This window comes from Camelina sativa, chromosome 9, assembly GCF_030686135.1.
Source record: "Camelina sativa cultivar CO46 ecotype springtype chromosome 9, ASM3068613v1".
Taxonomy (NCBI): Eukaryota; Viridiplantae; Streptophyta; class Magnoliopsida; order Brassicales; family Brassicaceae; genus Camelina; species Camelina sativa.
This window is the reverse complement of record NC_141888.1, coordinates 30458965-30484836: the sequence shown is the minus strand read 5'-3', so window position 1 is coordinate 30484836 and position 25872 is coordinate 30458965. Positions and strand designations below refer to the sequence as shown.

General features: G+C 35.9%; 4 protein-coding genes across 6 annotated transcripts; 3 read left to right on the top strand and 1 right to left on the bottom strand.

The window, feature by feature from the left end:
- The first annotated feature begins 1254 nt into the window (after positions 1–1254).
- Positions 1255–3308, top strand: LOC104712010 (uncharacterized). Its single transcript, XM_010428804.3, has 6 exons — positions 1255–1741; positions 2076–2233; positions 2327–2410; positions 2496–2603; positions 2702–2974; positions 3075–3308. Exons 1-6 carry the CDS (start codon positions 1342–1344, stop codon positions 3147–3149), a joined length of 1098 nt encoding a protein of 365 aa, XP_010427106.1. The 5' UTR covers positions 1255–1341; the 3' UTR covers positions 3150–3308.
- Positions 3309–3561: 253 nt separating this feature from the next.
- On the top strand, positions 3562–6041 carry LOC104712009 (vesicle-associated membrane protein 727). Of its 2 annotated transcripts, XM_087467044.1 has the most exons (6): positions 3622–3718; positions 3844–3915; positions 4091–4338; positions 4444–4642; positions 4731–4851; positions 5681–6041. In XM_087467044.1, exons 3-6 carry the CDS (start codon positions 4149–4151, stop codon positions 5891–5893), a joined length of 723 nt encoding a protein of 240 aa, XP_087323170.1. In that variant the 5' UTR covers positions 3622–3718; positions 3844–3915; positions 4091–4148; the 3' UTR covers positions 5894–6041. The 2 variants fall into 2 exon arrangements, with proteins under 2 accessions (XP_010427103.1, XP_087323170.1); XM_010428801.3 differs by lacking the exon at positions 3844–3915 and having other exon boundaries at positions 3562–3718.
- A 2336-nt stretch (positions 6042–8377) lies between these two features.
- Positions 8378–10192, top strand: LOC104712008 (uncharacterized). The gene is made up of 3 exons (XM_010428800.2): positions 8378–9446; positions 9533–9681; positions 9767–10192. The coding sequence occupies exons 1-3, from the start codon at positions 8798–8800 to the stop codon at positions 10022–10024; spliced, it is 1056 nt and encodes a 351-aa protein (XP_010427102.1). The 5' UTR covers positions 8378–8797; the 3' UTR covers positions 10025–10192.
- A 415-nt stretch (positions 10193–10607) lies between these two features.
- LOC104715650 (TATA-binding protein-associated factor BTAF1) lies at positions 10608–23979 on the bottom strand. 2 transcript variants are annotated; one of them, XM_087467539.1, is made up of 29 exons: positions 23232–23979; positions 22810–22977; positions 22578–22672; positions 21493–21710; positions 21295–21349; positions 20537–20618; positions 19947–20284; positions 19507–19606; positions 18796–19414; positions 18505–18637; positions 18329–18397; positions 17875–18086; positions 17519–17759; positions 17123–17305; positions 16203–16628; positions 15674–16117; positions 15412–15531; positions 14876–15340; positions 14208–14746; positions 13302–13794; positions 13159–13227; positions 12914–13018; positions 12576–12806; positions 12202–12465; positions 12075–12124; positions 11742–11851; positions 11571–11653; positions 11180–11392; positions 10608–11098 (listed from the first exon to the last, which is right to left on the bottom strand). In XM_087467539.1, the coding sequence occupies exons 2-29, from the start codon at positions 22859–22861 to the stop codon at positions 10937–10939; spliced, it is 6171 nt and encodes a 2056-aa protein (XP_087323665.1). In that variant the 5' UTR covers positions 22862–22977; positions 23232–23979; the 3' UTR covers positions 10608–10936. The 2 variants fall into 2 exon arrangements, with proteins under 2 accessions (XP_087323665.1, XP_087323666.1); XM_087467540.1 differs by having other exon boundaries at positions 12334–12465; positions 23232–23400.
- Between the last annotated feature and the right edge of the window lie 1893 nt (positions 23980–25872).

Sequence of the window (25872 nt, the reverse complement as noted above, 5' to 3'; positions counted from 1 at the left end):
ATCTAAAAAGTTATTGTATGAAAGCTTTTATCCCTAGAAGTGCAAATGTAAGCATGGACTCTCTGGCATGCAAAGCGCGTGTTTCTCCGCATCATGTTCTGTTTGTAAACAACTTTCCTCCCAATTGGCTCGTTTGAGCTAATCTTTTATTAACAAAAAAAAAGTAAAAAAATTGTCGGATCACTAACACGTACCGATCTAAAAGCTTATCTTATAAAATGCTTAATTAAAAAAATAAAGTAAAAAATTGTCATATTACTATCACGTACCGATCTAAAAGCTTCGTATAAAATATATAATTAAAACATATGTAAAGTAGAAAATCTAGTTTTTATCATTTAGCTTTACTTATGATCGAAGGAGATACACGAACTCTGATAGTCGTTTAAAACGGTCCTAATATATATATATTTAATATAAAACTATATAATCTAAAAAATACAAAATAATCGTTATATAACGTCTAAAAACTACCTTGACAATAGTCTAAACTGTGTTTAAAACAGTTAATATATCTTTTGCAATAGGTTAAATTTCTGAATTTTTTTTTTAAAAATTGATTAGTTTTAATAAACTAAGGTAAAATTGGGGCTGGCAAATAAAAACATTTTATCAACAAAATTTCAAACCATCTTGAATTTTGGTTTATGTTGTTCATATTTTCTAACAATACTAGTTAAATTTCAAACGGCCTAACAATGATCTAGACTAGAGAAATAGACTGACAAATGTAAAAAAAAAGGAGTAAAGAATGAGGTTTAGTATTTGAATTGCGTAGAGTACGGCCAACTTCTTTTGCAACAAATTTTTCATACAAATTTTATAGAAGAAAAGAGATTTTTCTTTTTACTCTAATTAGACTTTGTGAAACTGTTCCATTTTCATACAGATTTTCTTTTTTCTTACAAAATGAAACTGTTAGATTATACAATTTTTTCTTATAAATTGAAAATTTTACAAATTTTTTATAAGAATTTTTTTTCTTATAATTAGATGATATAATTTTTATTTTCTTATAAAATGATACTGTTCTAATTAGACTTTATGAGTCATCATGATATGTTAAATTTAATATTATGCACATTTCCAAGACTAAAGTGCTAGTGATAAATAGACCAAACCGTCACGTCTCTTCCACTTCAGTTACACTGCGCCTTCTCAGTTTCCTCTTCTGTGATCCTTGTTCTTCATGTGAGTATCTAAACAGGTACTTGAGCTGTTAAAAAGGTACGCTTTTTGTTACTTCTTCTCAATCTCATACTCGTGGCTCGGACACATGCTTTTTGTTTTGGCATTGAGGTTTAATTTTTTCTTGTATATGTTTGTTTTTATTCAGAGAATATGTCTTACGTACCACCACATAAACGACATGAAAATGTAGGAATGAGAGGATCCTCTGTTCCACCTTCTCTTCGTCCGAAGCTTAATAAAAACCTCGGGAGTGCTGATACAAAGTTCATCAACGCGAAGGATTGCATTACTAGATGGTTTCTCGTTTGTTTAGAATCAGAGGACAACAACTTTCAACTGGTGCCTGTTTCTTCATTATGGAGGAGGGACGCTGAAGAAAAGTCTTTGGCAATCTTAACGAAGAGTGAGATTGGAAAACTGGATACTCCATGGTTATGGTTGACAGAGAAGGTGGAAGATGATCTTATAATAGGATTTGATAGGGCAAAAAAGACGTTGCTACGTTATGGATCAGAGGATGTCAAACCAAGACTGATTGCTCGGTTTGGAAAAGTTGTTTTCCATGGTTAAAACAACTTTTCACTTTTCCTTAATTTTTATTCCATTTACTTTCTCAGACACACACACAACTAACTCTGTTTTACATGGTTGGTTAGTAATAAGACTTGTGTTAGTCTAAGAGCATTGTAATGTGTTGACAGCTTGTAATATATAGTTGAGTCGGTTAGCTAGAGAGCCATCATTTTAGGCATAAGGAGTTAGGGACTCTGTGGTTTGGGCATTTTCTCGTTAATTGAGTTTTTTTTTTTTTTTTTGATATGTCGAATAAACGAGTTTACCAGTTCCAATCTTATCAAATTGATGCAGTGTTAGTTCATCAGAAGCTCTAACAGATGGTCCGTTAACTCAAAGCATATTGGAAAAATTGAGGAAAACTTTGATTACAGATGTCCCAAAGTCTTATTTCGAGAACATTGGCTTTGGAGTAGTACACAATATGGGATTCTGTGTTGAAGAACCCAAGGAGTTGTATCATGTGAAGGTGGTTTAATTTTGTTTTGTAAGATTCATGATTTGTGTTTATAATTTTAGTTTTTAAGATTTTGGAGGCTTGGTTTCTGGTTTTCATAAGTAGGTATCAGACAACACACGTCCTGATGTAACCATCTCCTGTAAATGTATGGTGGACCAACAAAATAAAGGACTCAGTTTTTACAAGGTAATTAGTCTTTTCGTCTTCTCTCTTACCACATTTTTTCAGAGAATCATATTGAAGCTTTTGTTTGCTTTTTTTTTTAATTCAGGCTGAGCTTAATGCTTTGAGGCACTTAAATCTTGACGTATCATGCCTTGATCAAGATCTTGACATGAGGTTGCTAGTTGACTCAAAAAGGACATTAACCAATCTCTCTGTGAGTTTTTACTTTATCTATTCCATACATATATAGTATCCAAAACAAAGTGGTATAGTTTGAAAATGTGAAACATGGATCTCTTTGACTGTATCCAGGAGACTGAGATTAAGAATCTTAAAGATCTGACAGATTCAGCGGTGATAGATCCAAATGTGAGAGGCGGGTTAAAGTGGCCTCTTGGGAAATCTTCTTGTGCGGATCGATACAATGTCTGTGGCGTTTGGCATACCGTAACTACGACATACAAAAACGAAACTCTCAAGCTTCAGATCATAGAGGCTGACAGATATGATTTCAGAACTGGAGTTGGAGAAACCACAAGGGAAGTGGATCTCAAAGTTAAAGCCTTGAGCACTATACTAGTAAAGGTAACGTTTTTTTTTTATAGAAAAAAAAAACCAATTCATGCTTCTAGAGTTGTAGCTAGTGATGTTAATTGTTAAACAAGTTATGTTTACAAATTTTCAGGAGGAAAATGTGGAGAGGAAGTGTGTTTCAGACATGCTGAAAGCAGTTTGGGATTACTTTTTGAAAGCAGTGTAGTGCAGTCACACTGTGTTTTTTTGGGTGTGTTTTCCAGTTTGTGCTACTTAACTCCAAACTTTACTGCTTTTTTCAGATTTTGGTTCATCTAATACTTCGCAGCTTTTGGGACTGTAAAAAGTATTTGATAAATTAAAACATTATCGTTTAGATTTTCAACTTTGTTTAGCGTGTACGTACGTTTTCATCAATTCTCAGTTTGTGATTTGCGGATTTAACAAATTCAAGATTTGATGAATTCACACATCATAAGATATCCAAAAAGCAAATATGAAACGAAATCAAACCGGAAATAGCTAAACCAAACCGAGGCGAAATAGATATGATGGTTTCAGATTTAACCCGCTACTTCCGTAAACCGAGAAACGAAACCGGAAACAATCAAACCAAAGTATGTTGTACGTAAGCTTTTGTGATTAAGAGAATTAATCAGAGCATTATAATTAAATAATGCCATTTTCATCATCATCTTCAGATATTAAGCACATCTCTCTCTCTCTCTCTCTAGCAATTCCTGAGAATTTGAGCCTAATCTCTTCATCACCAAGCCAACAAACAAGTCTCTCAAGGTACTCCTCTCTCTCTCTCTCTCTCTACGTTCCATCTTTGTTCTGCTCCTTTGTTTGATTTCTCCTTCAATTTCGTCTTCTCCGTTCATCTATCTGTATTCTTCTCTCTTCCGCGACTAAAATAGCGCCGATCTTTGTAATTTGCGTCGATTCTTTAAACCTAAATCGAAGCAGCAGAACACGTTTTCTGATTAGTGGTAATCTTTTCTCAATTTTGGATCGCTCTCTCCCGATGTTGCGATCTTTAGTTCCCTTATCTGGGTTTTTTAGGGTTTTATCTTGATTTTACATAGTGATCTATAATAATACTTGAATTGTTTTTTCCCCATTATATTTCTGGATTATGATTCCGTGTTTGGTTTCGCATTTCAGATCTGATTGTGGTTTTTGGTTGACTTCTTAAGAGGCTTAACGAGTTCCTATAAAAAAAATGAGTCAAAAGGGTTTGATTTATAGCTTCGTTGCTAAAGGAACTGTTGTTCTAGCGGAGCATACTCCTTACTCTGGCAACTTTAGCACCTTAGCTGTTCAATGTCTTCAGAAGCTTCCCACTAATAGCAGCAAGTACACTTACTCTTGCGATGGTCACACTTTTAATTTCCTTATCGACAATGGTTTTGGTATGTTTTCCCTATTCTAATACTTGTTAGTTAGTCTGAAGACTTGAAGCTATTTTAATCTTCTGGTTTGATGATGCACTGTGATTGTGTGTGTATATATTATAGTGTTTCTTGTGGTTGCTGATGAGTCTACCGGAAGAAGTGTTCCTTTTGTGTTTCTTGAACGGGTTAAGGATGACTTTAATAAGCGGTATGAGGCGAGTATAAAGAACGACGAGCGACATCCTCTTGCTGATGATGACGAAGATGAGGATTTGTTTGGAGATCGGTTTAGCATTGCATACAATCTTGACAGGGAGTTCGGGTTTGTCTATAGCCATAACTATCTGATATTAGTCATTTTTTTAGCATTGCAACTATGTTCTGAAATCTTTTTCTTTTCTCTCTGATAGGCCTATACTTAAGGAGCATATGCAGTATTGTATGACCCATCCAGAAGAGATGAGCAAACTATCGAAGTTGAAGGCCCAAATAACTGAGGTCAAGGGGATCATGATGGACAACATTGAGAAGGTATGCTTTTGTCGTTTGTAGGAAAGATGAACAAACTGAGACATTTAAATTAACAGTTGCATGCCGAACTTGCACTTTTAGTTTAAGGTGGTAGCATTTATATCCACATGATACTGCAACAACAGAAAAGTACTGTAGGAAAGATACTTACAAGATATATTTGACACCAAATAAATGGTAGTTTTACTGGATCAAAGTATCAATTGCTTTTCTCACAACCATTCCTTCATTAGCCTATATTTGATAAGTTGTATCGTTTGCAAATTACTCTCTGTGTTTTCTTGCCAAGATCCCTGTCGTCGTTTAAAATTGTGACATATTGGGCTTGAGTATCTAAGCCTGTTAGAAAGCAAGAAATTGCACGCAGCTTGAGTAGATTTTCCAGACCCATCTTATGCCGTTTGACCTGCTTGGTTCATATACATCTCCATAAGAATTTAGTCGGGATGTCTAAATAGGATCATTATAGCATGAACCCCCTGCTTCTCATCATCGGAAGGAATGGATTGCGCTATAGTACTGATGCAAGACGATATATCATCTTTCACTTTTTGCTATAGATTATGTTTCTATTTGCTTTTTGTTTGAGGTCAATAATGTTAGAAACAAAGTAACTGCCAGTAAGTTTAAAGAAAATTCAGTTTTTTTGGTGCTGGAAAAGGTTAAGCAAACAAAGTAACTTCAGATTTTTTCATAGCATCACCAACAGATCGGTTTTTCCTTTTTCTCTGAAACAGCATGTGTTATTATTAGACGCGAATTAGGAGAATGAAACGATGAGGTGATGCAGGCTTTGTTTTGATGGTTCTCTTGTTGCTGTGAAACACAGGTTCTGGACAGAGGAGAGAAGATCGAACTTCTGGTTGACAAAACGGAGAACCTACAGTTCCAGGCGGATAGCTTCCAGAGACAAGGAAGGCAGTTAAGAAGGAAGATGTGGCTACAGAGTCTGCAGATGAAGCTGATGGTGGCTGGTGCTGTTTTCTCCTTTATTCTCATCGTTTGGGTTGTTGCTTGTGGAGGTTTTAAATGTTCATCATGATGTTTGGCTTGCTTTGTATCTGTGTGTGGTAACACATAAAACGCATGCTCATGTTTGTACATGGAGGAACTTATAATAACATATCATCGTCATCATCTCCCACATGCTATATATAAAATCGAAAAAAAAAAACTGTTTCTGTTTTCAAGTTGCCGTGTATGTTCTATTCTATGCGATCAGCAATTTTCTTTATTTGTGGTGGTCTTCAGTGTCCTAAGCGGTTATGCCCTTGTTACATAGCTTAAAGTCATTTTAGGCTTCGACCGATATATTAAGAAACAAGGACATTATTATAGGTACTAATGTTTCTAGGAAGAGATATAAAAACAAGATAATCCAAAAGCGTATTAGAATGTTCTCATATAAAGGCTTTAACTCTGTGGATGATGGAGCAAAGAACAAAAGGCGAAGCGTAAAGGTGAGGTTAAGTAGGTTAAATCACATGGGAGGAACAAAAAAAAGTAACAAAAGTCATGTCTGGTACTTGTTTTTACACCGTTTCTCTTGATATCACTCGTTTATAAAGCGAATTTTCATAAAGGGATATCTTATAATCTTATCAAACTAGAACCAATCAATTTTTAAGAAGCTGATGAATTTTTGTGGAAGGTTATGATTTTTTTTTTAATTTTCAATATGTGAATGATTAAAGTAAACATGGGACCTGATTGATAACAAAGATAAGCAAGCAAAACAAAGATAAAAACACATACTACTACTTGGTACCACATAACCCGTCGGAGTGATCGGACTTCGACGGTATGCACATAATGCACTAGTAAGTGCGGTCGGTCTTTAGTGATATAGTTGCATGGGGTCAAAAATCATTTTAATATATCAACAGAATTATAGAAATGTTTGAAATTAGTTATTTTTTAGTCTTTAATTTAGATTTAGAGATACGTACAATTTCATATGGTCTTCAGGTTTGAAGGAACAACTAAAGCAAATTGAGCTGAAAATGTTGATTTTGAGAGTAAAGAGCGTTTTAATCATAGCAATTCTCTTTGGTGTTCCATTCTTCGACAACAACAACAAAAAAAAAACTTTCTAGTGTCAATTTACTTGATTAAAATTAACGTCAAAAGATCTTTTATGGCCTCAGGTCTCAAAAGAGCTGGCACGCAATGAGTATTGAGTATATAGTTGATAGTATCAGGGTTCTATCTATCCAATAATTGATCTTCAGGACAGTGTTGTTTACACATGAAGCGCATAGAGTCACACTCAATGTAATAAAAAGACTTTATTACCAAAAGTGTGGTTGCGTACGTAATACTGCTATATCTTGATATAAACAATTCATTAAGACAGTGTGTTCATTGCGTGAAACTATTAATACTATAATCAAGAAGATGCTAATACCATGGGTGTTAACCCCGTTTTAAATATAGGAATGTGCATGTGTGAATGCTAGGAAATGGAAAGTATGGAAGGAGAATTTAGATATATGCATGAGAACACCAAGTCCAAGAGTGGTGATATATAGGATAGATCTAAATATATCAAACATACTAAAAAAATGGAATCATTATCTCAAAACTAAGCAAAGTATAACTTGATTTCGAATAAAACAAGAACTGGTTTCGTAATTACCTATGTTGCATGAAAACCTTTTTTAAGGTCTGTTTCCTGTTTCAGAAACGTGAACTCATGGAAACATGATTCCAAAATATCTATGTTTGGAAACACAATGGAAACTCCTTTTTTTGTTTTTGAAATACGAGGGAAACTTTTTTTTAAGCTTAAAAGCTTAATAAATAAACAATTTGAAAAATATATATTCATGATACATATAAATATATAATATTATTAATGTTTTAATTTAACTATTTAATATTTATGTTTTGAATTTGTGTTGTTTCAAATATTCCTTTTGATATAATTTTTATGTTTGGTGTTTTACTATGTACATACGTATATATAGAGATATATAATACATACATTTCTAAAACGTTTCCATCTTTTAATTTTAGAAAAAAATTGTTTCCATTTCCAAAACGTTTCACTTCGGCATATCTGTTTCTGTTTCCATGCAACCTAACTAATTACAATTGATTTTAATATCAAGAAGATATTCTTCAACAATAGACATGTATATATATAAATGGGGGTACCGGGTACGGTGTATGATCTCGCAATAACTATTAGAGAGATCCTCCAAAATTGATTAGATAATTTTTACATACAAGATGCCAATTATGAATTAATTACACACAGATCTCATTAAAAAAGGAAAAAAATAAATAAATAGGGTGGCGCATAAACAGATAAAAAAAATTCAAAGAAAAATCTCAAACCCATAAAAGAAAAACATATTTTTTTCTTATCCTCAATTCTCATAAAGTTGGGTTTATCTACGAATCAACACAACACTTAAAAGCAGAAATAATTTTTTACTAAAATTAATCAGTATTGTAGATAGTACTATTTTAGAAGCTAATCAACCATTTTAAATCCGTATATATGACATGTCGACACTCCACAGTTGATCCATTTAAAGTCCCAAAGAATTGAAATCGAAATCATTTTTATATAGTAGTAATTTCTTTATTTGTTTGTCTAATTTTGTTTGGTTTTGGTCAAGAAAAAAATAAATGCAAAATTGGGAAAAGACTTTTAAAATAAATAGAGAGAAACTGAATCTCATAATTCTCTCAATTCATTGTTCCTCAAAAAAAGCTTAAAGGCTTATAATATGATAATGGCGTGACACCTTTTTTTTCTTATCAATCTCATCTTCTTCTTCTTCTTCTTCTTCTCACTTTCAATTTCTTGCAATTCACTCCAACTTCTTCTTCTTCTCTCTCTCTCTTTCTCGATTTCGTCATCTTCTTCGTATCTAGTTTCTAGATTTCGTTTCTCACGTTTCCTACACTCCCCCAAAACAAAAAAAAAAAAACAATGGGAACTTGCTTCTCCAGCTCCACTAAATCAACGGCTGAGATCTCACCGTTTGACCTCGTCGTAAAACCTCCTCCTCCTTCCGACGCCGCCGTCGTTTCAGCCCCGAGAATCCTCACCGCAACGAAAACTGAATCGTCGACGACTGTGAGCTTCGCCGCTACAGTGAGACTGTACGGACCTCCAAACAGTCTGGTGACATCGTATCTCCGATTCGCTCTCCTTCACAAGAAAGTCCCGCTCCGTTACGTCCCTTCCGAAGACCAAAAGCCGACGATTCAAGTCGGATCCGAGACCGTGTCAGGATCTCAGGAGGTTCTTCTCCGTTACATCGAGGAAAAGTTCCCGGAGCCGCGTCTGATGATTTGGAAGTTCAACCTCGAAGGTTTCGACGAAGACACTCCGTTGATAGTGAGAGTGATTTGGCTTCAGCACAGGAGCATGCTTTGGCATATCGAGAGGATGTTGAGATGGTCGGAGGATCTGGCGGCGCGTGGTGGTAAAAGAGCTGTGGATCTGTCGGTTGGTACTCCGAAGATGGAGATTAGGAAATTCGCAAAGAGCTATACGCATTTGCAAGAGCTTATGGTTGAACATGCTCAGATGGAAGAGAGAATCTTGTTCCCTGTTCTCGAATCTGTTGATCGAGGTTTTATGACTTTTTTTTTTTAGGGATTGAGTTTTTTTTTGGATTGTTCATTGTCAAATTCTGATTTTGTTGTTGTGTGTGTGTAGGGATGTGTAAAAGTGCAAATGAGGAACATGGGAGAGAGTTACCGAAGATGAATGGGATCAAAGAAGATATCAAATCAATTGGAGTTTTGGACTCTGGGATTTGTTCAGAAGCTCTTATTAGTCTTGCTTCTCGTTTCAAATCATTGCAGGCGAGTTAAAATAACAAAAAAGATGAATCTTTGAATACTTTTTTTTTGTTTGTAATGATTGAGTTTTTTGTTTGTTTAAGAACAGATGATGTGTAAAGCACATTTTGAAGAGGAAGAGAAAGATTTGTTGCCAATGGTGGAAGCTGCAGAAATGGGGAAAGAGAAGCATAAGAAACTGATGAATCAAGGATTGGAAGTTATGAGAGGAACTCATTCTGACTCCTTTGATTTCTTACTAGAAGGTTTTACTCCTCAAGAAGCTATGCAGTATCTTGACTTGCTTATGAAATTTGGTGATCCTAGTCTCATCTCGTCTTTTCTTTGCTCTGACATTCTTGACTGATTTATCTAGGCTCACTTTGTGAAAAAACAAAAAACGGTTGTTGTGTGTGGGGTTGTTGTGAATTTGTGTATATAGAGAGAGAGTCAGATTGTCGATCAGGTGTTGCTATGTTTATCTCCTTTTAGATTATGATAACAAAGAAAACCCGAAAAAGGTTGTGTTTGTTTCTACGATGGTTAAACAAGTTTACAACAAGGGTTAATTCGTTTGCTATTTTTGATATAATCCGAAAAATCTGAACTAAGACTAATTTTCGAAGCGTGTGAAAACAGTTTAGGATCATAACTAAACCGCAGCAGAAAAAACTCTTAACGATAATCTCATCCCTCATTTCGAATATGAAGCTTTCAACCATTGAAACCACACAGAAGTTGGTTTAGTTAATTCGTGAAAACTATATTGGTTCAAGAGCTAAGGCTTAATTGAAATTGGAGAGATTTGTCAATTACTCAAAGAGTGATGATGATGCTTTTCCTTTTCTACCTGTTTTATGCTTTTGGACTTGGAACACCGACAAAACAAAGGTAACAGAGAAAAAGTAGAAGAAGACTTGTCACATAAACTTGACTTAAAAAGCTGAAACTGAAGAGGAAAAGCTGCTGGTTAAAAGCGTATTTACACGATTCAGAATCACTACAAATAACTACTTTGGCGGTCACAAACATTAGACCGGTCGTATTGCCAAAACTAACGACTCAGTGTCTCCAATCTCTCTCTTTTCTCGTTTTCTCCTTTTATCATTTAAAATCATTTCTTCTTTATGAATCCAAAAAGATTGACAAGAAAACAAATGGAGACAAAAAAGAAGAAGAGGGTGGATGTAACCTTTTATGTGTTTGGAACGTCAAAACTGTTGGGTTCTCCTGAATCGAGCTGAATAAATATGTACACAAATTCTTCATTTTTTGGCCATTATCCGTTAAGCTTAACTAAGAACTGGCTAAGGTTGTACTCTTCTGTGTACTGTGATTGATCCCACAGTTCTTCTAAGTTTCCTAGAATTGCCTTCAGTCCTTTTCCAGCTCCACTAGTCTGATCATTATCCTCTGATCCCTTCTTCGAAGATGCACCACCCTACAATAAAGACGATTATTGAGGATACCAATTTGCTTCTTCAGTTTAGAGAGACTTGCTCGATCATAGACAATGTTTTACCTTTTTCGAAGTTTCAGCTGAAGCAAATAAATCAAGCAACTGATCAGTGTTCATTGTCTTCATACTCGCATTCTCAGCATTGATTACCGTATTGGCAACCGACACTTTGAATCTTTGGAGACTCATCACTTTCTCTTCAAGTGTGCCACGCATTATGAGACGGTGTACATTTACAACTCTTTTCTGTCCCAATCTATGCGCTCTGTCCATCGCCTGCCACATTTTGTTCACCTCTATTAGCATACCCCAATAAAATAACAAACCATTGTCGTGTGTCCCTGATATTCTTATTTTTTTTGTAACTGTAAGAGATGGGACATTCTTCCTCCTTGCCAAGTGAAATTCAACTAATTACATGGAAGAAAGCCAAAGAAAAATATAAATCCTCTACCTGATGATCACGCATTGGATTCCAATCATGCTCCATAAATACAAGTGTGTCAGCAGAGGTCAGATTCAACCCAAGCCCGCCAACTGAAGGAGCAAAAAGAAGTTATTCAGTTATAACTTGATCAGAAGATCTACTTTAGATAGCATAACTTCATTGTCGGAGAAAGCATACCATGTGTTGTCAGGAGCAGAACATCAATTGTAGGATCTGAATTAAAGGCCTTCACAATCTCAAACCTCTTCTCCGGTACAACTGAACCATCTAGTCGCATATATGTGACACTGCTTTTAGAATAAGGTAAAACAGATGAGCAAACATATTGAAGAAGCCAGATTTAAGGATATAAATTAAGAGAGGAATATGGAATTACAACAAACAAGTTAACCAAAAACCAACTTAAGCGAAAAAGGCTGATCAGTTTTTAGACTTTTCAAGTCATAGGAGACCACTGACAATAAAACTAGACTGACAATAAAAAGAGTAAATTTCACAACTTGAACTTGCCTTTTCATGTGGGCTTGAAACAAGTCTTTTTCAATGATATCCAGCAAAGCCTGCATAAACAACATACTTAGATCTTGGACAATCTTACAATGGAAGAAATTAGAGATGTTGGATAATCGATATGTACTTTGTGCTGTGCAAATATCAGAACTCTGTGCTGGCCTACACTAAGAGTGCCATCTGAACTAGAAGCATCAGAACCTATTCCACATTCTTCTAAAATTTCCTGAAGAGCAACAAGCTTTGGAGAGTGTTGTACTTTATGAAGCTCAGTGATTATGTCCGAACATCCATTTATCATTGCTGACAAATCAGAAGCCAGCGGCTCTGTAACCTTATCGCCAAGAACAAGAAGCGGATGACTGCAGAGTTTAAGCAGGTACTGCAGTGCCTGGAAAATTAAAACCCAAACATAAATCAGGTCTCCCCATACTATAAAGGTGATACATGGGAGTGAATATAATTATTGATGTTCCCTTCAATGCAGCAACAATACTATACCTGGAAAACGTGTGTGGATGATTTTGTTGGCGCAACATCAGCATTTCCGGAATCTGCTGACCCATCAACTTTTATGATACTAGATATTTCTTGCTTAGCACTTGAACCAGAAAATTGCTCATAAAGCTTCAACTGGACAGGACTAAGGTCACAGTATCTGTCCTGAATTATTTTTTCTGGCAAATCAGAGAGGACTTCTTCTTTCGTACGTCGGAGTAAGAATGGCATAACCTACATGATACGAAGATGTTATCAGGTAATGATGTTACCATTTCTCAATAATTGCAAGGAAACATAAAAAGCCGGAAACGATGGGTGCTTCTTATGGAGTGCATTACCTGCTTATGGAGTGCTTCCATTGCTAATACACCCGCTTCAGCATCCTTAGCAGAGCATTTAGGATCTCTAGCTGCCAGCAACGGTTTTCCATAAGATGCTTGAAACTGCCCAATAAAGAAACACATTACTCGTTCATGACAACAACAAAAATCCAAAAATACTTCTTCCAAACAGCATTCAAAAGTGACCCTGAAAATTGGTTATTTGTGACAACATAAAAGCAGAAAATATGAATAACCGCTACCTGTCTCTCTGTTCCAAGAAATCCAGGCATCAAGAAGTCAAAAAGGGACCACAGCTCCATGATATTATTCTGCAAAAAAGGAAACAATATCACTCAAGATAAAAGAACGCAAATTAAACTTTAGTTGAGCACTCCAATGTAACCTGTATTGGTGTTCCACTGAGGATAAGCCGGTGCTGGGCCTTCAATTGTTTTACTGCTGAAGTAATTTTAGATTTAGCATTCTTAATTATGTGTCCTTCATCCAGGATACAGTAGTTCCATGAAAACTGTGTTAGATAATCAACATCCTTGCGGACCACATCATAAGATGTTATAATGACATTGTGGTTGTTGAACTGTTCACGGAGAGAAACGCGGTCTTGAGCAGAGCCAACATACTGCAACACGCTCAGCAGAGAAAGGTCGATGTACTTCTCAATTTCAAATGCCCAATGGCCAACTAATGTTGATGGGCAAACAATTATAGATGGAAAAACATCTGGTTCATCTGTTGAACCGCGACGCTCTGCTGCATCAGATGCCACAATTGCAGATGCTTGAAGCGTCTTACCAAGCCCCATATCATCACAGAGAATTCCATGGAGCTTAAACCTCTTCAGAAATCCTAACCAATTGATTCCTTCTTGTTGATACCTGAAAACAGAAAACTGATAAATATTCCAGGATGATATAAAACCAATACAGCTCCCTCACAATTCAAATCAACAATATAGAGCATTGATTTACATGATGAAATACGTCTAATCCTTTCCCCCAAGAACCGGGGGAAGACAAGACCGAATTTCGCGAATTCTACCCTGCTCACGCTAACGATAAGTTCAATGTCCTACTATTCCTCACAAACCAAACCCTAAATATTGTTTAGATGCAACTGGGAATACCCAGGAAAATAATAATAATAATAATAATAATAATAATAATAATAATAAGAAACAGAAAAAAATGCCAGTGAAACGACCAAACCAGAAAAACAACACATAAAACCTTGAATGACTAAGACATTCAAAACAGATAATAAACTTTCATTTAATCTAAGACTAAATTACCTTCTTAATTGAACTTTTAACTCAGTGCAAAGCTTGTAATCATCTATATGGGAGTTGTCAAGTAACTGCTCCAAAAATTTTGCATCCTCTGCATTGCTAGATAGATCTTTGCTCAAGCCCACAGGAGGGGGAACACCACGTGCTAAAGGAAGCATAGGTACAAGAGCAGCAAAGCTACGTGTCACACTCTGCCTGACTGAACTGTCAACATCGCTCATGCATCTCAGGAGGGGAACAACCAATAAAGGAGAATACGGAACCAGTTCTACACCCAGTCCTTGTACAAGCAAACCAATAAGCATTCCTGAACCTTGTCTAGCATTAATGCATGTCAAATCTCCCAACATTGGAATAGCATTTTCCACTACTGCTGCCATGACATCTTCTGTCATTGATTTAGCCATTGTCATAACACATCTAGAAGCGGCCAATCTAACAGCCACATGAGAATGGCGAACGCATTTGAAAATACAAGGCAGGAGACTGAGCAGTCTAGGTTTCAATGTTTCTTCCATCACTGGTGCTATTGAACGTACCACCTGGAAAACATAGAGAACAAAAGTACACCAAGTTACGGCTCTGCATATTCAATATTAAGCTTTGTTTTTTGGCCTATCCCTTGAACTAAATGTTCAAATAATGCAAGTAAAGCACTTCACTTGGTATACCTGGATGTTGTTTATCAGGACCTGTGGATCTGAAATAGATTCTATTTTGAGGTCAATATTCTGTTTATCTGCAGGAATTCCAGGAACAAGAACCTCAGTGAGGCACTCCCACAATTTTGGGAGTTTGTCAAACAAGGAACCACCAAATTTCAAGCTTAAATGCTTCAACGCAAGTTGGGATCCTCTCCTTGTGATAAAACCCTCAACTTTAGACCTATCTTCGCTACCAGCCAACACGACTTTTGCCTTTTGTTTTCCTGAGTTGCTCCGCGAGGACAGAAAATCCATATCATCAACAATATCCATAGAGCTAATAATGCTAGCTTGAGGTGTTTCGCAAGGATCCATGCACGTCAAGCTACATATATTCTTGAGTAACTTGTCATTGGGGCTTGGCTTCCGATCTACGCAGTAAGCAATGAGCTCTGCAAGAGCCTCTGCAGCTATTTGCTGTAGTATTTGTTCCTTGAAAAAGAACAGAATCAGTCAGTATTCAGTTCAGCGAACATGAACAACATTTAGATTTCAGTTGCTACCTGCTCTCTTTTTATTGAAGCCATCAGCGGCAAGATTATTGGATTAAGTCTAGCAGGAAATTCTGACATCCAAACAACTGCAGCAGCGATCAGGGAGGTGACAGTAATATGTAGATTACTCTGCATAAACATAGACCAGAAATAGGATAAATAAGGTTCAATCTTGAGAAATTGAAACGAGTAATTTACATGACTTATGACAATCTAGCAGAACAAGATTTGAAATAGCACATGAATCATATAAAAAGAGATGCCAATGTACCTGGACACACTTTAAATAACCAGCAGTATTTAATAGCTGTTGCCTAGATGACTCCACAACTTCAAAAACTTGCTTTTCGAAGGATTCATTTCCAGCACTTTCTTTGTTCCAAAAAGCTAGTGCTGATGCAAACTCAATTGTTTCATCAGCACTCACGCTCTCCACATTGAGTTTATTCGTTGATAATAACTTATCAAAACAATGGCAGGTTTCAACTGTATGTAACAACTGAGAAGCTTCATTCCTCATTTTAGTGTATGTTCTTGAGAGCTCAGCATAAGGAAGAAGTTTGTCTTTAGTGGGGAAAGCAGGATCTGAGCAAGCTAACAAATCTAGGAGCCATTTTTTAAGAGGACTAGGAAACTCAGGCAAACTTCCACTTCCATCAGAAGGGACCTTGCATTTAGTTTCTCTGAACCAAGAGATAAGCACAATGGACGCAACCTGCAAAGCCAACGGTTTAGTTCAAAACATGCAATACATGTCTAGTGATAGAGAGATAACGAGATACAGACATAGAGATGCATACCTGGCGCTGAACACCAGACAAAGAAGTAAGAGTACTACTCAGTGGATCTACCACAAACTGCACTGAACCCTCTCTCAATCGGGATGCAAAGATACCTAATGCAGATGCTGTAACTACCCGGGTGCGGGTCACTGACATCTCCAAATCTGAGCCGACGATAATTTTCGTGGACTTGGCAGAAGCATCTTCATGTTTTTCAAGGGAAGGAGAGCTTCTTGCATAATCAAAACCCAGAATGCTGGAAGCTTCATTCTCAAGTTTAACAGCTTTCATCTTAGCAGCAGCTTTGAAATGACTCTTACGAGGGAGAGCTACTGGCCAAAACATTTTTGTAGCATCCAATGTGGAGCCATAAGGAGTAGCTGTAAGTTCTATCCACGAAGCCATGTATGATTTTGCAGCATCTTCTAAATCATCCACTGGGCACTGAATAAGAAGAAAAATGAGACATAATCTAGGTCCATATACGAAAAAATTAGGCTGGCCTTAACATTTAAACGTCGAAACAACGAAAAAATAATAACGATAACACGTTTTCAGGTAGAGATACTACACAACTCAAATTCCTAGGCAACCAGCAACATGATTCTCACAACATCTGACATGTAACTTCCTGCCATTAAGAGCATTGCCTCTAGGTAAACTTTTGAAAGTAAAAGGCATCAGCTACTAATATAAGAAAAGGGTTCAAATGCAGACACATTCTAATCATTGTGGAACTTAATACCTAAATCTTACATATCAAGAAGATATACCACATGTAACCATGCAAATTGGAAACCTACTCTATAGTTTTTAGTTCAATGCAAACTAAGAACGAAGATCATTCAATTCTACGGGTGAAGAAGAAGGACAAAAAAAAAGGCATGGAAGAAATTTACGAGTGTTTAAAAGAAAAGCAACATTTCATTACTAAGTACCTGAACCAATAGTCTCCACACTCTCTCCGAACACTCCAGAATCTCCTCAGTTGATTCAAGCAAAAGATTTTGAAAGACGATCCTCAGGGTGTCCCCTAAAATAGAAGCTGGCCAAAAAGAACTTTTAGACTGCTCAGACTGCTCAGAAATGTTCTTTCTGCATCCAGCTTCAAGAAGTCGTTCCTGCCAGGGGGAAATTGAGGAAACCACGCTATAAGCATATGGAAGGGACATAAAATAAAGTGTATTTCGAAGTAAACAAAAGGGATTTGCATCTCAATTTGATAGGCCAGAGAAACTCAAGGCGTAAGATACATGTAAATCATGCAAGTGGCTACAAACATAGACAGCAAGCACTAAGAGAGATTTAATCCTAAATAAACAATAAAAACCTACCAGAGTTCGAATAGCGGAAAATCGAACCGATGTGATGTCGTGCCTTGTAAATGGCCACAACCTAGGGGCTAAAGCTGATAATGCGTAAGGGCTTTCCTTGACATCTCTTCTTACTCCAAAACTCTCGACATGACCCATTCCATTGAGGTCAATATTTTGTTCCTCCCCTACTGATAATTCCTTGTGCATCACCAGGATCATGTCATCTTGGGAATAGATTTCTGCCAGGAGGTTCATAACACTGCAAGAAAATTTTACTGATTCAAAATTGATCTCGTTCAGAAGACTCCAAATACCCAGAAAAAAAAAGATTTTGGATCGTGAAAAGGCTAGAATGTAATTTCACACTTGCTTACCTGCTGGTTGATGGACTTAAGTCATCCAATTCAAGCAAAATATCCCACAGTAGCATGACGATGGAAAGTAATGTCTGTCCTCTCAAAGAGACAATAGCAGCTGCTGCCGGTATAAGAGCATCAGCGGCAACTGCTCGCACATCATCGTCAGAATCCTCTAACCCTGCTTTACACGCCGGAAGAATATAGCCAAGCAAATCTTGGAGCATTTCCTGCAAAAGGAAAAATCAGGGGAAAATGAGAAAGAAAAGCTAACACTGGACATGCATCTCTACAAACCAAGAACAAGTCAAGTCAACTACACAGAGCCTCAGAAATTTTAAAACTACTACATATCATGATAGATAGAAAAAACAAAAGTTCTCCAGACACGAAAAAACGTTAAAACAAGACTGTAAAAATGTCCAGTTTTCCAAAAAAATATGTAATTAGCAACCACGTGCTGGAATTTTACCTGTCTCACAGCAACCAAGTACTTGATGCCCAAAAGACTTCCATGACGAATTTCCCATTCAGGCCGGCGCTGAAAAAATATATATGCTAAAGGATTACTAAACAGTTTTTTAGCTTATAAAGACCGCAACAAGTTTCTTAGTTTGAGTAGGTTAAAAAATAAATGATAAATATTACCTGCATCTGAAGCAAAATATTTAATGTCTCATAAATCAACGAGGGACTCATGTATTTAAAAGTAGCACCAAGTGCTTGGGCACAAGCTTCCCGCACAGGAGCAACTACCTGATCAGAAATGTAATCCCCAAATCTGCAGTAGAGAGAAAGATAATCATCAACTAGGAAATGACCAACCAAATCTCATCCAATAGTAGAACCTTTTAAAACAATCGTGCTACCATAGTTGCTATGAAGCAGAAACAGCTAAACATGGAAAAGAAAATCTAGGATAAAATACCAAAGTCTTACCGATCAAGTGAAAGCACACATAAGAAACGAATGGTGCAATCCTGGAGAAATTCAAAATTTTTTATCCAAGAATGCCTAGCTTGTTTAACCAAATTCAACACTTCGAGATTTTCTTCCAACATTTCGAGATTTTCTTCCTGATGCTTAGGTATAACCGGTTCCTCGATAAAACTCTTATCTTCAAAATGATTGTTAACCTCTGCTACATTGTTTATTTCAGTGTGAGATGACGAGCCATCAAAAGAAGATTGAGGTTCCACTTTCATAGAACTGGAGTCAGTTTGACCATTGACCTTCACTGGTGGTATTAAGAACTCAGCATCTTCATCTTTAAAATTAATATCGTAGTCACCCTCAATAACTTCCAAAACGTTGTTATCAATAAATGATTTTGATGGATCCTCCTCAATCTTAGGCCTTTTTCGAACTGGCTCAAGCTCATTTTCTGAAACGTCCATATTCAAGTCGATTTCTCTTTCTCGTGTTACTTTATTCAAGACTTCTTTCAACTCAAACCCATCATCTGAGCTAAACTCTGTTGTTGACACTCCAGCAGAACCACCATGAAGCATTAATATTTCTCTTAAAGCCATTACACTTCCATGGCGGATCTCCCATGCTGAATACATTATCAGATTATTAGCCAACTTAACTAGAACTCAATAAGTGAAAAAAGGTAAATTGTAAACAGCAGAAGTACATAAACCTTACCCGGGTCAAACATGTCAAGAATAAGTTGCTCAACAAAACTGTGGAAAGGCCATTTTCCATCCCCATCAGGCTCAATATCATCCTCATTCCCAATGTCTGCCTACGAAATTTCAAGTAGCACATACAGGAGTATAAGACAGTAGGAAATATGATCCGCCAAAATCAAGAAGTTCTAGAATTCTAATAAGAGCATTCCCTACGCAGCTTGACGTTTGTTGCTAACAAAATTTGGACTAGTACATTCGTCAGAGATTGTACACCTAAGAGAGAGCAGCATAGTCAACATTGAATCTTTCATCTACTACTACGACTTCTTGTTGGTACAACTCAAGTCTTATGTCCGTCATTTAAAAAACCAACACATTGACAAAGGGCTGAAAGCTGTACTAACATTCTGCAAGTTGGTTATCCGTCATTATGAGTATACATTATCCAAATACCTTGTTAGACTCCATTGAGTCGGACAAAATTCCTTTTGAGGTTGAGGCAACATGAGACGATGGCATCTCAACATCTGTTACTTCGCAGCTACCTTTAGCTTGATCTTTTGAGCTTATTTTTGCTTTTCGTTTCAGTAAATTCAATTCCCTTGCGCTTGGCCTCCTAGAATTGACACGGGGAACCATTCTTGAAACGTATTGTTGAATATGATGTGGAGAATAGTTTGCATATAATCTGTTTCCAACCCCATTCGCAGGAACACTGGACTTCTGCTCAATAAGATCCTCATCTCCAATCATTTCATTGACATCCATAAACTGCTCACACATGTCCAAACCTGTTCATAAATTGTCAGACGTATGTTCAATAGATGCATCAATCAAGTAAAACATATAATATTCAGAACAGAGTCAAATTCACAAAGAATGAGTAGATACAAATATATTAGTGATATAATAGACTCAGACAAATGGGTTTACGCTTAATTCATACATTTAATCTACCCTGGTATATCACATGTCATGCAATTGGACAATAATAACACTTCCCCATGGAAATTGATTAATAGAGAAGGAGACAAGCTATTGACCTAGACGTCGCCGGAGATTCTTTTTCTGACGAGCCACTCGATCCCTTGGATTCTTGGAATTGTCATTCAAAATGTCGTACTCCTGCAACAAAAACAGTTTCTTCAAGTCGGAAATTGCTAATAATTTTGGCTATCATGATTTTAGTTTAGACAAAAGGGACTGCAACATATCTTATGAGAAAAACAACAAATTTTGAGGAGAAGAAAATGGCAAGGATAAAGGGAGCAATAACAGAAAGTTTCACATGCTCCCCTAAACCAAAAATTCAAAGTAAAAGAACGAATGTAAGATATCATATTGCATCAACAGATAGTGTTGAAACAGTTAGTTACAAACCAAGTCACAGAATTTCAAGGATGCCAAATAATGAAACTGTAGAAAATAAATTCTACAGAGTGCAGCTGACAAAGCTTATTTTTGATGAATAAAGCCCAAAGCCCGCTTATAGTTTCAATCATGCTAATGCTGTGATCCTCAACAACAAAATCTTATAGAATTCCAATGTAGCAACTATCCAACATGTTTCTTTGTGATGCCGAGAGAACTTAACTAAACCCAAACACTTCAAAGAATCTAACCAGATGTCATCCAGTGGCCTAGTTACTCCAAACGAATTAAGACAGACAAAAATGTAATTTCACAAAGATGTTTGCTAAGGCCTAAAGACAAGATATCAATGAAGAAATTACATCGGAGATAAACGGATGAAATCTTACAGAATAACTAGACAAGTAAACAATGGAAAATGATATATTACCTGTCCACCAGATGCCAACAAAGCGCCAAACTCTAAAACCTTATTCATCTCAAAGCTGTTAGCACATGCCAAAAGTTAGAGACATTAAAAGACATCGGGAAACCTTAACATGACAAAGACATCTAATAATCAAGCTAAGAAGTCTTGATAGTAGATGATAAAAAAACATATGTATTCGGTAACAGAGCTATTAATAACCTTCTGAAGGGCGCATTTGCTAGAATTTTGGACTGAAGATTGCGCAAAGCCACCACTTCATCTACATTATCAGACATCCCGGCCTCGCCCAACTTCGTTGCTAAAGAATTTAACAGTTCACTCAATGAAGTATGTTTGACATTCAGAACAATGGCACCAATGGCATGAGCAGCAGCAACCCTCGTATCCCACTTTTTACTACGGAGGTGATGCAAAACCTAATTCCCGGAAAATTTGAGTTAAGCCAAAGGAACAAAAGAAAAAACTGATGTAAAGAACGACATAGCAGTTTAGAAAGATGTAAACCTAAACTATAATGCCAAGAGGGAATATTTATGTATGATATCTAAAAAGCAGCAGAAACAAGGTCTCCAGAACACAAACCCTAGCCTGAGTAGATATATTATTTTAAGAGTAAGACCAGATGTCCTAACAAAGCTTGAACTTCAATCAAATAACAGAAACACTCTAAAATTGATGTTAAAACCTGAAACTAATTGATAGGCAGGTGATCACCCTACTTAAAATTCCATTCTGAAAGCCCACTAGATTCTTTATCTTTATCTTCGACATTCTTTAGAATCAGTGTGGGCTAACAAAGGATCTGCTGGGTATGTTCAAACAATCTTCACAACAGCCTTTTAAAAGATGTATGGTAACTAGTTGTCAAACAATAGGAGGCGCTCTTAGAAATCATATCAGAGAATGTAAGAAGTAAACCCATCAAACAGGGGGTGACACCTTGTACCCAACAATAAATTTGAGATTTATAGTGCAGAACATACACAATGCAGATACTAAACCACACATCACATTATCTCTGTAAGCCTCAACTTAAACAGTCAATTCTGTCTACCCGCCTATACCGAGCACATAGGGCAGAATACTAGGTTTAGAACAACGACGAAGAACAACTATTTCCAGAGAAAAGAGCATAATAAACAACTATATACAACTTCCACTAGCAATATCATTGATTCCAATCAGTATAACTAACTTATAACCACAGTCTATATATATCTCTATTATCAGAAGCCACGTTGAATTGGAGAAAAGCCAAGAAAAAAAAAGACCCATGAGTATACCTTTCTGAGAAGAGAGCTCAAGTCCTGAGGATGAGACTTGGCAATATCACCGATCTGTTTGGCTGCAGTTAGCCTAGTAGCTTGTGTTGAACCAGCTAGAAAGGAAAATATAGTTAAGGAGAACATGTACTCAATATTCAAAGATTAGGGTACGAAGAAAATAGGAAGCATCAAATACAGTATTGGTGGTAACAAAAGAACAATCAGGAAAAGAAAAAAAATCAAAGGATACTGTCCAACAAAGTAAGGAGACGATTGAGTCGGGAAGATTGTTGCTGTGCCATGACGGCAACAATGGCAACAACGATGATGATGATGGTGATAACAACAAGAGTGAACCTCTTCTTGGCTTCACTTCCACATCCAAGCTCATCCAATCACTTTGCGAAAACTAATAACCCTACAATACACAAACATACACATACAGTGCAGATACAATCAATGAATCGAAAAGAGAAATCGAATCACGCATTCAGAAAAAAAAAACAAAAAGTTTGGTTTCAAAAAGCTTTATTTAGTAATTCGATTGGCTCGGGATAGCCGTTTTCTCATCTTCATCGTTCGTGATTTTCTAGGAAGAGGATTCGAGAAAGAAGAAAGGAGAAAAGGTAAATTAGATAAGAGAAAGAGGAAATTAGGGTTTTGGAAACCTACCTGGGGTGAAAGAGGCTGCGAGAGATTCTCAAAGAGCAGAGAATGCTTAGATATATAATGCTGCTTCCTTCTTCTTCCTCCTCGTCTTTTCTTTTTAGCCCTCTCTGGACAAATATTGCAAAAAAAAAAAAAATTAATTACTTAATTATCTAATAAATAAATAAAATACAAATCGAGGCGAGAAAAAAAAAAAAGAACAACAAATGGGGAAAACCCGTTCTTTTTTTTCCGCTGGAAAACAAACCGCTCTTCCCGTACATATGACAAAATATTAAATAAATAAGAGGAAAATTCCCAAAAAAAACACCAACTAATTTTTATTTGGAAGAAAACTACGCGAACTTTTAACGCTTCCAGAAAAATACATCAATTAATTTTTTCGTGTCAAATAATATCTAAAGTATGAAATGTTGGCAGATTCAAATATACGATTTCAAACAAAAAATATTATTCCAATTTTACCCTTTAAATTTTTTTAATTATATTTGTTTAAAATTCAAAAGAAATAATAAATTGATAGAACAAACATTTTTTCTTCCTAAAAGAAAGATGAACAAGGAAGAAGAAAAAAAAAAGTTTTTTTAAAAAAGATAAACAAGGAGGAAGAAAAAAAAGGTTTTCTAAAAAAATGAAGAAGGAGGAAGAAAAAAAATAGTTTATAAAAGAAGATGAACAAGGAGGAAGAAATAAAGTTTTTTAAAAAAGGTAAACAAAGAGGAATTTTTTTTTTATAAAAAAAATTATGAACAAGGAGGAAAAACAAGTTTTAAAAAAATATATAAACAAGGAGGAAAAGAAATTATTTAAAAAAAAGATAAAGAAAGAGGAAGAAAATAAGTTTTTTAAAAAAAGATAAACAAATATATATAAATAAGTTCTAAGTTTAAAGTTTTTAAAAACCATTTTTTCTATATATTTATTATTTCTTTTGAATTTTAAACAAATATGATTAAAAAATTCAAAGGGTAAAATTGGAATAATTTTTTTTCTTTGAAATCGTATGTATGAATCTGCCAACAATTTATACTTAGTGTATTATTTGACACAAAAAAATGAATTGATGTATATTTCTGGAAACGTTAAAAGTTCGTGTAGTTTTCTTCCAAATAAAAATTAGTTGGTGTTTTTTTCAGGAATTTTCCCAATAAATAAGTTTTTTAAACAGAGATTTTTGTAAGATAAATGAAATAAGAAAATTGCTAAAACAAATAGCTACAGTATTAGGGAAAAAAAACAAAGACCTCAAATAAATATTTATTTATTATACTTTATTGAATTATTTTTCTCGTCGTTGCCAAAAAAAGAGACATTTTTCCCCGTCAGTAATTCTTAGGGCAGGTATAAATATCGGATTGTAAAAAAAAGAGACATTTACATGGACATGGGTGAATAATAGATTTACTTTCTTTTTTTTATCTGCTGAATGATAGATTTACTTACTTGGATTTGTAATTGACGGGTCCGATTCGCCATGGTTAAATGTTGTGGTGTTTGCTTAGCACTTTCCAAATCTCATCTTTTGTGGAAAACTTGGTGTGACTTGACCAGAGAGTCATTTCTTACTCTATGTTGAGACTTGAAAGACAATCTATATATTTAGTGACCTCATTGGCATAGACCGCAGATTCACATCTCCAATTACATGGGTAGCTTCCACGTTGAAGTCAGACATCTGAATTTTGATACTGGGGACAAGTCTTTCTTAGAAGGCTCAAAGTCGTCATAAAATAAATAAATTGTTTAGACTTCCATAATCAACTAGAATTTTTTTTGCACTAGGTAATCAAAAATATTTAATCAAGTGGCCAAGGCCTCGTGCCCTTAGTCCTTTGTTTCAGCAATGGGAAGACCAAGATAGCTTCGCAGTTGGTGGATACGGGTTAGAAGGATACACGTTTCCATCTAGGCATCTAGCTTCACAGTGTTTGTGTCAATCCCATAGGTTAGAATCATATCAACTTACCCTTGTTCCACAGCTGTGGACTCGTCTCCCAATTTCCCTCATGGCGAAGTTGATGCAAGTCACTTACTCACTTTGCTTATGTTAATTTTAGGCATGGATTTGCTCTTTTTGGTGCTTTTAGTCTTTTAGACATGGGCTTGCTCTTATGTCTTGAGGTCATTTCCTTCAAGTAACCTGTATACCTCCATCCTAGTAAGTAGTAAGTGCCAGTGCCACACATTATTGGATTAGGTGATTCTTAGTTTCTTACTATTACTATTGTAAGAAAACAAAAACAAAAATTTGTGTTAGTATGGTCATATGGGGGTCGTCAGCATCGGTCGTAATAACACACCTCATTAAAGTTCAACTTTAAGGGTTGCTTGCGCTGGCCCGGCATTTAGGAGTCCCCTGCAAAAAATAAAAAATGCACATAGTAGAAAAAATACTATAACAATCACATTTAAGGCCTTTTACATATCCTACAAAAAAAAAATCTTTTACATCTATATTGTTTAACAGATTTCTAAGTAAAAATGGCTTTATACGTATCTTATAAAATAAAATAAAAAGACCCTTTACATTTATATTACTAAACAGATTTCTAAGCAGAAAAGACTTTCAAAATTTAAAGCCCGAATCTTTGGTTTTAGTGGTTTCTCTTATGGGCCGGGTTGCGTTGACATGGTCACATAATTG

Excerpts from the sequence above, each read along its gene's own strand:
- LOC104712009 (XM_010428801.3), top strand. The coding sequence starts at position 4,149 with ATGAGTCAAAAGGGTTTGATTTATAGCTTCGTTGCTAAAGGAACTGTT. Across the intron at positions 4,339-4,443 it reads CCTTATCGACAATGGTTTTG|TGTTTCTTGTGGTTGCTGAT; the intron begins GTATGTTTTCCC and ends TATATATTATAG. Across the intron at positions 4,852-5,680 it reads TGATGGACAACATTGAGAAG|GTTCTGGACAGAGGAGAGAA; the intron begins GTATGCTTTTGT and ends TGTGAAACACAG.
- LOC104712010 (XM_010428804.3), top strand. The coding sequence starts at position 1,342 with ATGTCTTACGTACCACCACATAAACGACATGAAAATGTAGGAATGAGA. Across the intron at positions 1,742-2,075 it reads ACTGATTGCTCGGTTTGGAA|CTCTAACAGATGGTCCGTTA; the intron begins AAGTTGTTTTCC and ends GTTCATCAGAAG. Across the intron at positions 2,411-2,495 it reads AAGGACTCAGTTTTTACAAG|GCTGAGCTTAATGCTTTGAG; the intron begins GTAATTAGTCTT and ends TTTTTAATTCAG.
- LOC104715650 (XM_087467539.1), bottom strand. The coding sequence starts at position 22,861 with ATGGCACAGCAACAATCTTCCCGACTCAATCGTCTCCTTACTTTGTTG. Across the intron at positions 16,629-17,122 it reads TGTGGAGACTATTGGTTCAG|TGCCCAGTGGATGATTTAGA; the intron begins GTACTTAGTAAT and ends CTTCTTATTCAG. Across the intron at positions 14,747-14,875 it reads TCCTGATAAACAACATCCAG|GTGGTACGTTCAATAGCACC; the intron begins GTATACCAAGTG and ends TATGTTTTCCAG.
- LOC104712008 (XM_010428800.2), top strand. The coding sequence starts at position 8,798 with ATGGGAACTTGCTTCTCCAGCTCCACTAAATCAACGGCTGAGATCTCA. Across the intron at positions 9,447-9,532 it reads TCTCGAATCTGTTGATCGAG|GGATGTGTAAAAGTGCAAAT; the intron begins GTTTTATGACTT and ends GTGTGTGTGTAG. Across the intron at positions 9,682-9,766 it reads CTCGTTTCAAATCATTGCAG|ATGATGTGTAAAGCACATTT; the intron begins GCGAGTTAAAAT and ends GTTTAAGAACAG.